The 13,810-nt window shown below is 33.0% G+C and overlaps 2 protein-coding genes across 3 annotated transcripts in view; one reads left to right on the forward strand and one right to left on the reverse strand.

Moving 5' to 3' along the window:
* Positions 1 to 11,767, forward strand: part of LOC120328349 (disks large homolog 4-like) — a 48,999-nt gene extending 37,232 nt beyond the window's left edge. For both annotated transcript variants that reach the window (XM_039394810.2, XM_039394811.2), the window contains 12 exons: positions 1,895 to 2,062; positions 2,699 to 2,775; positions 3,466 to 3,591; positions 4,282 to 4,384; positions 5,347 to 5,391; positions 6,202 to 6,246; positions 6,803 to 6,904; positions 7,384 to 7,556; positions 8,065 to 8,174; positions 8,784 to 8,875; positions 9,471 to 9,608; positions 10,277 to 11,767. In XM_039394810.2, the coding sequence (XP_039250744.2) occupies positions 1,895 to 2,062; positions 2,699 to 2,775; positions 3,466 to 3,591; positions 4,282 to 4,384; positions 5,347 to 5,391; positions 6,202 to 6,246; positions 6,803 to 6,904; positions 7,384 to 7,556; positions 8,065 to 8,174; positions 8,784 to 8,875; positions 9,471 to 9,586 (1,157 nt within the window). In that variant the 3' untranslated portion in view covers positions 9,587 to 9,608; positions 10,277 to 11,767. The remainder of the gene's footprint in view (positions 1 to 1,894; positions 2,063 to 2,698; positions 2,776 to 3,465; positions 3,592 to 4,281; positions 4,385 to 5,346; positions 5,392 to 6,201; positions 6,247 to 6,802; positions 6,905 to 7,383; positions 7,557 to 8,064; positions 8,175 to 8,783; positions 8,876 to 9,470; positions 9,609 to 10,276) is intronic.
* Positions 11,474 to 13,491, reverse strand: LOC120328130 (metallo-beta-lactamase domain-containing protein 1-like). The gene has a single exon (XM_039394536.2). The coding sequence runs from the start codon at positions 12,830 to 12,832 to the stop codon at positions 12,233 to 12,235; it is 600 nt and encodes a 199-aa protein (XP_039250470.2). The 5' UTR covers positions 12,833 to 13,491; the 3' UTR covers positions 11,474 to 12,232.
* Positions 13,492 to 13,810: the final 319 nt, after the last annotated feature.

A 13,810-nucleotide genomic window follows, 5' to 3' on the forward strand; every position in this document is an offset into this window, starting at 1 on the left:
TATTTAAAGTGGTGTGATCATATATGGTAATTTATCATGAATGAGGTATTATAATAATTGATAGGGAGTAAACTTTTCATAAATAATACTAATATATTATAGGTCATTTCGGATATGGTTTCGGTGAGGCCATGTTTGGTACTGTAACATTGCATGATGAAAAGTTTATATACATCTACGGGTACATTGCTGAAAAACCTTTTGTGTGGCAGTGAATAGCAGTTAACAATTAAATGAGCAGTAGAAGAATAATTGCCTTGAGGTGGTTTTCCATATTTAATGAGTTTTTCGTTTGCCAGCCTGTGCTGCAAACGGGTTTTTACTTGGCAGTATTTTGTCCATCGTCTCATATTTGATTGAGTGTGTTCATGACAGTTAGAATTGATATCCTGCATTTGTTTGACGAACTAATTCCTTGAAAAATTGAAAATATTGAATGCAGACCTTTGTAATATATCTAAATAAAACCGGATCAGTATAGTATGGGTATTCATACAATTTATTTTAAAAAATCTATTTATTTACTCTTGAATTGAGTATTACTAATAATTTTATTAAAACTTATATTTTGTGATTTAATACTTGAAATTTCTAAGAGAATGCCTACTGCCAATTCGCAATAAATCAATTATTAAAAGTGTGTTGTGGAAGTGTCATATTATGAAGCATATGTTTCCAAAACTATTGTGGTTTAGGTGAAATTGCATAAATTGCGACCTTCCATAGAAGCGCATAATAGCAGATGCTTGTTATTGGAAAAACTTCATTAGCGCACACAATTAAACAACTTCAATATTTTTTGTTGTTGTCGAGTTGTTAGTGCTCGTCTCTTGGGAATTTGATAATCGTTGGAGTGTTTTCATCAGTGACTCAAACTATTTACTTCACCGGATAAAATAACTTTTTGGGAAATGTTTGAGTTGCAATGAAATATTAGAAGATAAAATATATCAGCTTTACGAGTTGATTTTTTTCAAAATAAAAACAAACTTATTGATAGTAAACCTTGGTGAAATAAGTTGTCTTCCAGTCATTTGATATTTCTGCGGGGTATGGTATAGAGATGACAGTTATCTCGTTGTGCTGATTATTAGGTACCAACTAATTACTAGCTCATTAAATAGAACACTTTTCAGTAACTATCTATAATCATGCCGGTATACTTGAATTTATTTAATATTTGTTATGTATGTTGCATGTCATCATTATTTGGCCTGTAAGGTTGTTAATATTGATAGTTTTTTTCACTATCCAAAAAGAATAGTTTTATATATAGGTGCAATTTATTTTCACTTTCTTCTCGCTGTAATTTAGGAATTGATCAAAATAGATTGTGAGTGATTGTGACTGTGACTTATTTTATTATTACACTTTCATGATTTATTCATGTTACCTGGTGGGTAATGCATTGGGTTTTGGGGTTAAATACATGAAGGATAAAATTAGATTTTTACTATTATACTCATAATTAATAGCTGAGAATATAAAATTTCATGAAAATATTATATGTATTTGCTCTCAATGATAATACACAATTTTTATAGTATATATAGATAATGCCACACTGTTGAACTGAGTTGATATATACCTCGTGGATCTTCCAATCAGGCAATGTAGCTATTGATGTTCAAAAATAGAAAATGTGTTGCCAAGGTTCTACGTATCCTGGAGAAATTTTTATCTGTGTTGGCCTCAAATATTATTGTATATGATTTTTTATCATCTTCTTGTTTTGTTTTGCCTGTGTTCAACAGTAGAATATCAAATAGTAAAATATATATAAAATAAATATTTTGAAATTCTATTTATCAGAAAATGCTGAAATAGTTAAAAAGAATAGAACATAACTCTAATAACATTATTTAAATTTACCCCTATTCTATTTTTATTTCAGAATACAACGGTTTTGAAGAAAAGATTCAAGAACTTCGAGAACAAATAATGAATCAATCATTAAGTAGCGGCGGTGGAGGAAGTATCTTAACATCACAGAAGAAAACGTTATATGTTAGATCATTATTTGATTATGATTCTACAAGAGATTCAGGATTACCAGGAAAAGGTATGCCTTGTGGAATAATCTCATATTATTGAGGAACATGAAAATGGATGGACACTCAAAGTTACTAAACTTTTATGTTATTTTAATTGTTTCAATGAATGCACATGTAACTTACTAGAGGATTAAATTTAAATAGAATATACTTTATTCTCGACAATCATATTTACAGGGTGACCCGAACAAACAGATCCCAGGTCATTCGGAGAATATTCCGAGCGTACTGGGGTACTTACAATTTTGGGGCCAATCATACACAAACAGAAGCATTAGTTATATTTTTTCATTTTTGTAAAAGTAATAAAGTGTTTCATAGGTTCCCCTATGTAGTTATGTTTTGTACTTTTTGTCAAGTACATATCTTTGAAAATTCTTTTTAATCGATGTATCCTTGATTCTATTTCACCACATTTGGGGGTGAGCTCAACCAACACTCAAATTATTGAAAGAATTTTAAGTGCAATATTCTATTGCTATAGTATTTAGCCTTTGGTGCCTGTGTCACGAGTAGAAATATGTTACTCAACTCAAAATGTATTGAGTGTGACATGTGTTTAAGAACGAGTATAATTTGTTTATTCTGAGTAGTGATGACAATCTAAACTCAGACAATAACAAATTTCAATTTTTTAAATCCAGGTTTATCATTTCGGTATGGCGATGTTTTACATGTTACAAATGCAAGTGATGATGAATGGTGGCAAGCGAGAAGGGTGGTAAGTCCTTTTTCTAGTAACCGCCTTGATTGCGTGCAATCGTTTCAATCATTTTAGTTTTACCTAGTTTTTTGTAGACATTATTGGACCCAAGGATTTTGAATCAATTTTGAATAAAATAGCTTCGGTATGTATTGGAATAGCCTTCTAGGTTTATTTTGTTTCAATTTTTATATTAGCTGGTGATGCCTAATTGAACTTTATGGTTGGTGATAAATCAAACAATAATTTTGGCAAACTATCGTTTTCTGTGCTCCGTTATAGAATATACCAAATACTGAAATATACAAGGAGTGTAGCAACACATCGTTCCAGTTCTTATGTACATTGGCAATATTTACTTTACATCAAATTTCACTTCATAAATGATTTACTCAGCGTTATCACTGTGCAATACACACATACCAAACCGAGGTCATAAATGGTAGGTTTTCAAGCTTGGGCAATAAATAAAATAGGCTCATTCCTATGTATAATCAGTGGCCTATACTAGATTGTTAATCAATACGCTTTCAATGCCTAAGACAGCCAGGCATTGAAAAGAAAAGTTGTATAAATCAATTTCATAAAAGATGGGAGACATTCTGTCCTGTACATGGCCGAGTTTAAACTGTTGATAGGGGCATGTATGCTTTACCTTCAGCAAAAAAAGGTTTGAAAGGTAAAAATAACTTCTTGTTTCTTCCATAGGAGGGAGGCAGAGATAGCAATGAATTTGGAGTTGTACCATCAAAACAAAGAGTAGAAAGAAAAGAGAGAGCAAGATTAAAACAAGTTAAATTTACACAAAATCAGCCGATGAATATTGATGGAAGGGTGAGTCCAAACTACATAAACTAATCAGAAATATTTTTAACCTGTTTATTTCGAGTCTGCATTTCTAAGGCCTTGCTGAAGATCTAGCCTAAGGGTCCCAATTCCTTGATTCGCATGGACCCCAAGATGTTAAGAACATGTTAATATTGTAATGTACAAGTAGTATTGCTAGAAACCATACTTCTTATCAAAACTTCACACAAGAATTGCTTTAAAGCAAGATGATATTAGATGGACCATGTCAAAAACAAATTTGTAAAATAAGCTTTCTAGAAACAATCTAAAGTAATTTGTTGAACTTAATTGATTAAATGAAACCTTGAATAATTTTTTGAGGAAAAAAACTGATGATCGTACAGTACTTGTGGCACCATCGCCATGTCATGTGATTTATACATAATTTACGTCTGTTGCAAAATAAACCACAATAACGTAAGCAATTTCATTTGGCTATTTTGTTTTCACCTTGTGTATGCAAATCTCATGGACCCCTGGCGGAGAACCTTACCAGCTACAGATACATTATATTCGGAGCACTTGTATTGAGATTGAGATGATATCAAATGTGTTGAATTTCTTTAAAGTGATGTCTTAACTACCTAACTTGAATAATAGTTTATTACCTGTTTGCTATTGTGTATGATTGTCATATTATTATTTGTGATAATATTATTTATGTTACTTGTTTAGGATTCATTAAACAATGTTAAGAGGAAGAAAAGTTTGTTATTCAGCAGAAAATTTCCATTTTATAAAAGCAAAGAAAATCTTGATGACGTCAGTGACCAAGAAAGTAAGTCTTTTCTTTCAAATCTCAAACTTCTTAATCTCCCATAATTGGATTTGAAAGAGTGACTCAACATTGTTTATATATTGGTTTGGGATGAATTTTCATAAGCAGACATTGGAATTGGAATTCCTCATTATAAAGACTGTGTGGTCTGTTATATGGGATAAGTGCAAAACAACTTTGTATAAGTAAAGTTATAATAAATACTCTTTGGAATATCTACTTTCTGTAAGAAAATCCAATCTCATTCAAGTAAGATATTTAACCTTTTATTATAAAGAGCAATATAAATTTAAAGTAATCCTTTATTTGAGTACAATTTAAATGTTTGTCCAAGTTTGGTAGAAATCAATTTCTCCCTTTGTATGCCTATTGTGACATATTCGGGAGTCTATTGTGAGGTAACTGGATATTTTCCAGACTTAATATACAATTGAAATTGTATTATGGTGATAAAATTTTGAAGCCTGTCTGTAAACAATTAATTCTGTATGGATGACTATATCATGTCGGTTTCATGAATTGGAAACCTTTTCATTTGCTTTTCAAACTTGTATGTATATAATAATGGGTGCTCCCGAAGTATACGAACCAAGATGGCGGACATAGGAACGTAAAAGGTTAGGGTTAGGCGATAATTTTTTTCCAATTTTCCTTATTTTAGTCCCATTATCAGTTCGAAGACTAGCCAAGAGCCTCCCGTAGTATTTATACCTAAAATTATGGCCTAACCCTAACCTAGTACACATTACATTCCGATGTCCGCCATCTTGGTTCGCATACTTCGGGAGCCCCTAATAATGTATGTAATAACTCTGTAATAGTAATTTAAAAATTGACAAAAGCTGAAAATATAGTTTTATAACCCATTTCTTGCCTGTTCCAATGACAAAATACACTCTATTGTTATGTTATCACTGGAATGCTTTAGTTATGAAACCCTATATTTTGCAATTTATTTTCAGATCACCTCGTTCAGAATCATCCAAGTGACAGTGAAACTAGTTTGAGTAAGTTGAGAACTTTTCCACAAACTATATTGCAGCCAGGAAACATAACAAATCTTTGAACCGAATTATTTCACTCAACATTCCAAATTATTGATCTTAAAAATAATTCAGTTCAAAAAAATTTAGTATTCGAACCCAGCAGTATCTGCTGAAATGGCTTCATCAAATTGCCTCCTTAACTTCTCTGTCTTTTTTAATATAAACCTATTGAATACCAATTAACTTCTAAGAGTTCTCTACAGAATATGTTACCCAATGCTCACATTCAAATATACTTTTTCATAATACATTGTAATCAGTGGTGGGATTCAGCCGGTTCGCACCGGTTCCATAGAACCGTCTCACAGAATTTTATGAGATCAGTGAACAGGTTAGCATTACTGGTTACTCTCAATGACTTTTTGTAACAGAACCGCGTGAAAAATATGATTTTTTTTGTGGAACCGGCTGACAAAAAAATTGAATCCCACCACTGATTGTAATTGTCAATCATCTATATCGTTGATATTTCTTTTCAATGTTGCACTGTATCAATCTTGAAATTGTTGGCAAGACTCGACATCTCAAACCTCAAATCGGGAGATTTGTTGCACATGCCTAATATAATTGTTACAACTCACAAATGGTTGTGTGTGAGTACCTTTAATATGAACTCAACCTGGTTGCAACTTCCATTATTTATTCAATTCAGTAATAACTTTTATACTGTTTGTTTATAAAATGGGAAAGCATGGAATTTTATTATTGTGTGGCTCCATAAAATATTATTATTTTGAGAGCAAATATTACATTTCTTTATTTGTTTTTCAGAAGAAGAAAATATATTGTCCTATGAAACAGTGGTGCAGAAAGAATGTGAGTTATTTTAATCGATTTTTTATTACATTATTCTGCTTTTGTATTGACCGTTGTTTGAATTTTCATCCATTTGCAATATTTTTCTCCATTGGCTTTTTGTCTGAAACTATATCTATGAATATGTTTTAGTAAACTGGTTCAAAAATGAAATAAAGGATTGTGGTAGCTCTTTTTGTTAGAAACATTTAAACATATGGTATAACATAATTGGTGCTCCAGAAGTTTGTGTACCAATATGGAGGTAACTAATTTTGTTCGCCTACTTTACATCAAGTTGTGTAAAGAGACTGAAGCCTATTTGCAGGAGGTGTATTCACTTGGCAAACCCAAACAGTCCCCGAACTCGTAATAGAACTAAAATAAGGAAAATCGGAATAAAATCAAAGTATAATCCTAACCTGGTACACACACTACGAGAGTACCAAATAATCTGTATATAATATTTTGTGGGCGTGAAAATGTCAGTAATTCATTCAATTCATTAATTTAATATGTTATTTCTCCCATCAAAAATTCCATTTTACTCATTTTTTATATAAAATCTTATTTTCAGTAAAATACACAAGGCCTGTTGTAATACTTGGTCCGTTCAAAGACAGAATAAATGATGACCTCATTGCTGAGAATGCAGAAAAATTTGGAAGCTGCGTACCTCGTGAGTATTAGAACTGTGTTACATCGTTCTTATGTACCGATTTTCAAAAAAGTGTGTTCACAAGCACTCACTGAGGAGGTGAAAATAATGCCATCTCCATAGACTTGAATTGAATATAATGAAGACTATTGTAAGCAAACAGCTGAACTCACAAGTTTATATCTTTTATGGATGACAATGGCTAATTTGATTGAAATACTTGAATGCAGTTGATTTTTGACTCATGTCTATATCACACTTTTTGAGTTCTGCAACGATTCCATTCATCTGACTTACTCTGAGTGAGTGACAAAAATATGTACACCAACTTTTCCAAAATTTTAAGTAAAATTTTTTTGTTGTTAAATTTTTATTCATTGGAATTTTTTTGTTTTGTTTTGGAAATTCAATTCTCATTCTGACCCATTACGAGCTCTATACATATGAAAATTTTTTTTTGAAAAATTCATTATATACATGCCAGTTATTCAATTTTTCAGATACAACGAGAGAGCGAAGAGAACATGAAAACAATGGACAGGATTATCATTTTGTTACTTCTCGAGAACAAATGGAAAAAGATATTCAAAACCACCTGTTTATTGAAGCCGGTCAATATAATGAAAATCTTTATGGTACAAGCGTTCAGTCTGTGAAAGATGTTGCCGAAAAGGTAGAATTGTTTGATTCGGATCATTTTAAATCGATTTTCACGATTCTCTCAACACACCACTAACATATAAACAACATTCCTTTATTGGTTTCCAATCAATTCGGTTTAAGCAGAATTCGAATTTTAGATAGCGAGAAAATGATTTTCAAGATATCAAATGGTCTACTTTTTTAAGGTGTCAGGAACTTCCATAAAAAGCGAAATGCTTTGTACAAGATCCAAATTTCAATACCTAATTATTTCACCACATTTGGTGAAATACCACATTTGCCACATTTGGTGAAATACCACAATACCACATTTGCTGTTACAAAAATAATCTTCACAGAAATGCTAATCTTCTTGTGTTTTTATTTTGATACTCATGATAATTATCTCAACTTTAGAATTCCGTATCATCGCTTTTATCTTTCATTTGGAATGTCATTTGTACAGATGATTTACAGTTGACAAATTCGGTGTCAAACTGTCAAAACTTATTTTAACTTTAATTTCTTGTTTAATTTAGAAAAAGCACTGCATACTCGATGTATCAGGAAGCGCCATCAAAAGACTGCAAGTTTCAGGTCTATGGCCGATTGCCATTTTTATCAAACCTAAATCCGTACAATGGTTAATGTAAGTGCAATATATAAAATTTATTTTTATTTTGAATCACAGAAACACAATTCTCTGAAAAAACTTTTATAGTGAAAAGCGTAGGATGACAAACAATAGTTTGATTTATTTGTGTAAATGATAAATATGTTGAAGGGTATGCAAACAGCTGAACTCTTGTATTATATATTTTTTTATATTTCAATTTTTGTATTTGTCAAATATGGCAATGTGTGGATGTATCGTTATTCGCACACACTCCTGCTTTTTTATATATGATACTCGTCCATGCCATCCGCTTTGTTTTGTGCAAGCTTCTTCCGAAATCTAATGATATGTAGGTAGCTGCTATATTTGGTAGGGTCAGAGTTCAGAATTGCTTACCCACCCAACTTATCACACCCTGGGTGGGACTGGGCATAGGATTTGAATTAGGGAGTTAAAACCTGTGATGCCACTATACCACATTGTGCCCACATAGCTAATAATATTAAGAAATGTGGAATCTTTTTAATGTATAATATACTGCTCTTCACTTGATGCCCATGATATTAATTTATATGAATATTGAAACAGGTTGCTGTAAACCTGATATGCTCATCAAATTAAGATTTTTTGTTCAAATTTCAGGGAATTAAATAAACGATTGGTTGAAGAACAAGCCAAGAAAATTTATGAAAGAGCAGTTAAATGTGAACAAGAATTCGGAGAATTTTTTACAGGTAATATTACTAATACAATATTCTTATATTTCTTTTGGTGACTGTTTACTATAATACTACTTATTGCTTGGTGAATAACAGAGATGGCCTAAACCAGGTGTGTGCAACGAGTGGCCAGCATAGAAGTACAAATTTTTGACTGGTGTCATGAGGTTATCATGAGATCAATAACCAAAATTTTTGTGCCTGCAACTCTAGGAAGACTATCTTAAGTAGAAGTGCGGCCCTCGGTTTCGTTCAGTTATTTGTATCTGGCCTTGTGTACTAAAGATTGCCTACCCCTGGCCTAAACCAACTAATCTAGTATGCCTAAATACACTCTTAAATTGGTCACGATCAACAATGAACACATGGGCAATGTGCATTGAACGAGTTCGTATAAGGAAGTTCAGGAAGGTGGAGATTGACAATGGTTGATTCCCTATTTTTCATAGTTTCATGAATTAAATGAGGAGCGGTCTGGCTCCACTGTACCTTCAATTGCTAACATTTTCAAATGAAACTGTTTAATTTAGGGAAATATGTACATATCAGGTACACCAATAATATATGATTTATAATATGTAACATTAATTCATATTTTCTCTGTTTACAGCCGTTGTACAAGGAGAGAGCATAGATCATTTATATTCTATAATAAAAGAAGTTATAAATGATCAATCTGGGCCTACAGTGTGGATTCCGAAAGAGAGTAATAACGAGGCATCATAGCAGTCGGTCAAGGAGGCAACAGGTAAACTACTTGTCTCTTCCGTCATGGTTCCCAATAATGTCCTATTGTTGTGAATGTGAAAACTGTTCCAGAATGTGAATTGAATGTATGTCAATTGCATTCATCCAAGGTGTTTCAATTGATTATTGGGTACTCCCGTAGTATGTGTCCCAGGTTAGGGTTAGTCCATACTTTCATTCTGATTTTCCTTATTTTAGTTTTATTACAAGTTCAGGGACTGTCTGTGTTAGCCACGTGAATATACCCCTGCCCATAGGTTTAAGTCCCTTTACACAACTTGATGTAAAGTAGGTGGAAAAAATTGTTACATTCATATTGGTACACACACTTTTCGAGAGCCGATGATTGTGCATTTATTTATCGGACATGAAGTGGATTGTTTAACTAAATTGTTGTTGGGGTTTAGTGAAAGTTGCTAGAAAGCGGTTGATTTCATTTCTTCTCTAATTTAGATGAATTTTATAGTCATAGTTAACAGACACGCATTCTTAGTCCATTTAGTACACTTCCTTTAACGTTTGTATGGAATTTCGCTGACAATGCAATGATTGCATTCGCTATATTAGTCAGTTGATCTTGTGTCTATATATTTGCATATTGCTATCTTGTTTCGGCATCAGCTGTCATTTTTAACAACAAAATGGTAACATTAAAATGTTATGTTGCAGGATGAAATCTTGATGTTGCTAAGTGCTGTCGAAAAGGTGATACAGAAGATTATTTGAAGATCATCACCAAAAAGATCAACGGATTATTTGCCCTTGTGTGATCAGCACTGGGTCGATGCTGGTACAGTGGCCACCTATCATTAATAGGGATGTCCAGAGGCATCGAATCACAAATAGTTATATATTTTTAAATAAAAGATAGGGGCATGTTTCCATGGAGTAGAATAGTTTGGATAACAGTTTTATGCTGAAATCAGCATACACCATGTTAAGAGTTTGAAGTTGAAGAGTTTGAGTTTAAAATTGAAGATGTTTTAAAACAAAAAAAATATTTTAAAGAAATTGTTAATCATGGTTACTGCTTTACAACTAAAAGCGTCTATCATGATTTGTGTAATTTTATGAACCAAATTTTTGTTAAAAAGTATGTTATGAACTTTCATCAGAACTGGACATCCCTATAATCTGCTCACATATCAAACTGCACGAATCTGTAAATCTGTCAATAATTTTTTTTTTATTAAATCATATTTTAGGTATGGTCTTCTGACCACACTTTCTGTAGTTTAATTTAGTAAAGTTAATTTTATTTTCATTGCAATTTATGAATTATATCTCAAACCACCTTACCTGCAAAAAACCTGTTCCTTCTCCCGACATATATTTAATTAATTATAGCGATTTTATCTATTGTGAAAGCTAGAATGTTACTGATATAGCAATCGTTAGACCGTGTCACCTACTCAAGTAGTAATTAACGGGTGTGAATTATAATCTGCCTTCATACTAACTGAGTACAATAACACTTTAATTCGTAGCCTAATATCATAAACGCATTACTGTGGGTCGTGAGGTCAGAATTTGTATGTTTTCATTTTGGTCTAAATTATGAATTCCTTGAGACTTTCATTGATGATGAAAGAAATGAAGATTCAAAACAGAAATCAAAAAGCGTAAAGGTGTAGCATTATGTTACCAAAATTTTTGAGTCAAAATTGTTTTCAGCCTTATATGAAGTTTGCCCCGACTTCACAGTTCTGCCAAGAACTACTCTCAAATAGGTCCACAGCAATAAAATTTGGGATTCCCTGGCCAAATTTCGTTACATCTGTGCACTTGAATTTGTCCATTTATAAATGTACATCTATTAACGTCAAACTTTTTCTTCTTGTTTATAAGGTTTAAAAAATGTTTGTATTTTGGCTTCGGAAAATCTATTGGTAACTAATAATTGGTCAAAAATAGTATGGTTGATCTGAACCTCTCAGTCGACTTAAGATTCATTTCTGGTTGAATAATTCCCATCATGAACTGTCACATCATAGAAGTGCGAAGTGAACAACTATCCTGTTTTCATTTAGGTTTTACTGGTGCTCTATATTATTTTTTTGTATATTCTTTTACTGGCTGCTTTAAATCTTGTCCCGTTTCATATGATTTTAGAATCTAATGTAACAAATATATTGTTATTAAAAAACATATCTTTGTAAATGCTGCTTTGTGTGTTTACTGAATGTATCAAAATATGGGGAAATGGTGTGGGGCGCTGTAAGACCCAGTAGGGCTGTCATATCAATGCGAGATTCTTCACCTTGAAGTTTACAGTGTCCCTAGTCACTAATACATGCTTTCAAAAGTGTCCGACTGACTATGGAGTCTGACTGACTATGGAGTCTCTACACTCTCTAAATGTTTTGGTTGTGCACGTTCTGATTGGAATACTTGTTCATTTTAAGTCGAGAAAAGTCAACTTTTGCCCTTGGGGGGGAGACTAGTCAAAATTTGGAAACTGTGTTCTGCAGAAGTGTACTCGTGTCCGTTGTACTTTCAAGCCAATTAAATTCATACCGCTTATGGAAAGGTTGTTTGATAACAAGTTTATTGAGATTCATGAATTCATTTTTCAAGAAAACAGACTTGTTGCAGACTTGCATAAAAATCATCAAAGTGCCGCATTCATGATTTTTTAACAGCAAACATGGGCCCATGCCCAGGGACAATATGATTGGCAATCTCTAGAACTTTTTGACGGTGTTCAGCTTGTAGTTGGGGGTTTTCACTATTGTCCTTCCACAAACTTCCATCATATTGATCTTCTTCACTTTCGAATAAATCTCCTGCCACAACAATGGTACCATGATCCGTGTTTCTCACAACAACTGAAACATCACTATGTGTGTGTCCTGGAGTTGGAATGATGTCAATATCATCTGAAAGCTTATACGATTTTTGCGATTCGAAACTGAAGTTTTCATACAAATCGCCTACAGAAATATCACGACTTACAATAGTTTTACATGAAAATAAGTTGAGATTTCCCACATGATCAGAATGTCCATGAGTGCAGACTAATGTTGTAATGTCTTTCACATTTAGGTTCTGTTCCTCAAGCAGACTTATTAATTTATCTTTGTTCCAAGGTCCACCAGTATCAACCAAAATATTGCCAGCTTCTTTTGACTTTATCAAGGTTATGCTGCAATCTGCAGAAAACCCTTTTCCATCTTTTTGTGGCTTGCAATATCCATTTTGAAGAACAACAACTGAATTACTCATACTTTATATCATACAATTCCGACACAGGTTCGAACGAGTCTTCTGTTTAGAAGTCCAATAAAAGCTGAGGTAGTACTTTCTCAACATGTTCTACATTACAAGTTTGAGACCCTTCTTTATGTGCCTGGTTAGCCACGCGAGTACAAGCTTCCACGGCAAAAACTCGCAGAAGTTCTGCACAGACTTCCACAGACGGGTCTTTAGTCAGTACTTTGGTACTGGAAGATTCCTTGAAACCCTTTGGAAGAAGTTTGGCGATAAATTTTCCTGTAAACTTCGCGGCGTCTCCTTGCGAGGACATCGATGTAATACCAGAATGACCACAAATAATACAATACACGAGCGACTATAGACTACAAGTAAGGCACCAATATTTTGGAATGTAGCCTAGTTGTAGTATTACAAGGCCGCGAAATCAAGCCATCATTGTCGAAAAGGCTATTGTAGAGAACACGTAGAGATACTGGCCTAAAAGAACTCTTTTTATACTTCACCATGGCAAATTTCCTAATGCCAACTCTGAGAGTGTTTTCGCGAGTTAGAGATTACAAATAAATATGAGTTATGCTTTAAAATGAAATATATTATAAATAGAATATGAAAATCCCACATCTATATAAAAAGGTGCTTGAGCGTCTGATATGTGATTGTAATACAGCCAGTATGCTCTCCAGCTTTTCAATTTAAAGAATTGTTCCCAAATTTAGGAGGTAAATATTTTGCTATGAGCAATAAAAAAAGATATATGTCACCCATATAAGTGTAGGATGTCAGGAAATCAATTGTTACAGCTGGCTCCTCTCAGCATTATTAATTTAGTTCCTAAATATGAAAAAACTTGGACCAATAGATAGTGAAAAATACAGCAATGCCACGGATAGTATATATCACTTCTGCTCAGCCTACCGTTTGAATTATTGGAATGAATATTTTTGATAAAATGCCGGCATCGAATATGTGCCACAAAAGATAGTTGCA

This window comes from Styela clava, chromosome 7, assembly GCF_964204865.1.
Source record: "Styela clava chromosome 7, kaStyClav1.hap1.2, whole genome shotgun sequence".
NCBI lineage: Eukaryota > Metazoa > Chordata > Ascidiacea > Stolidobranchia > Styelidae > Styela > Styela clava.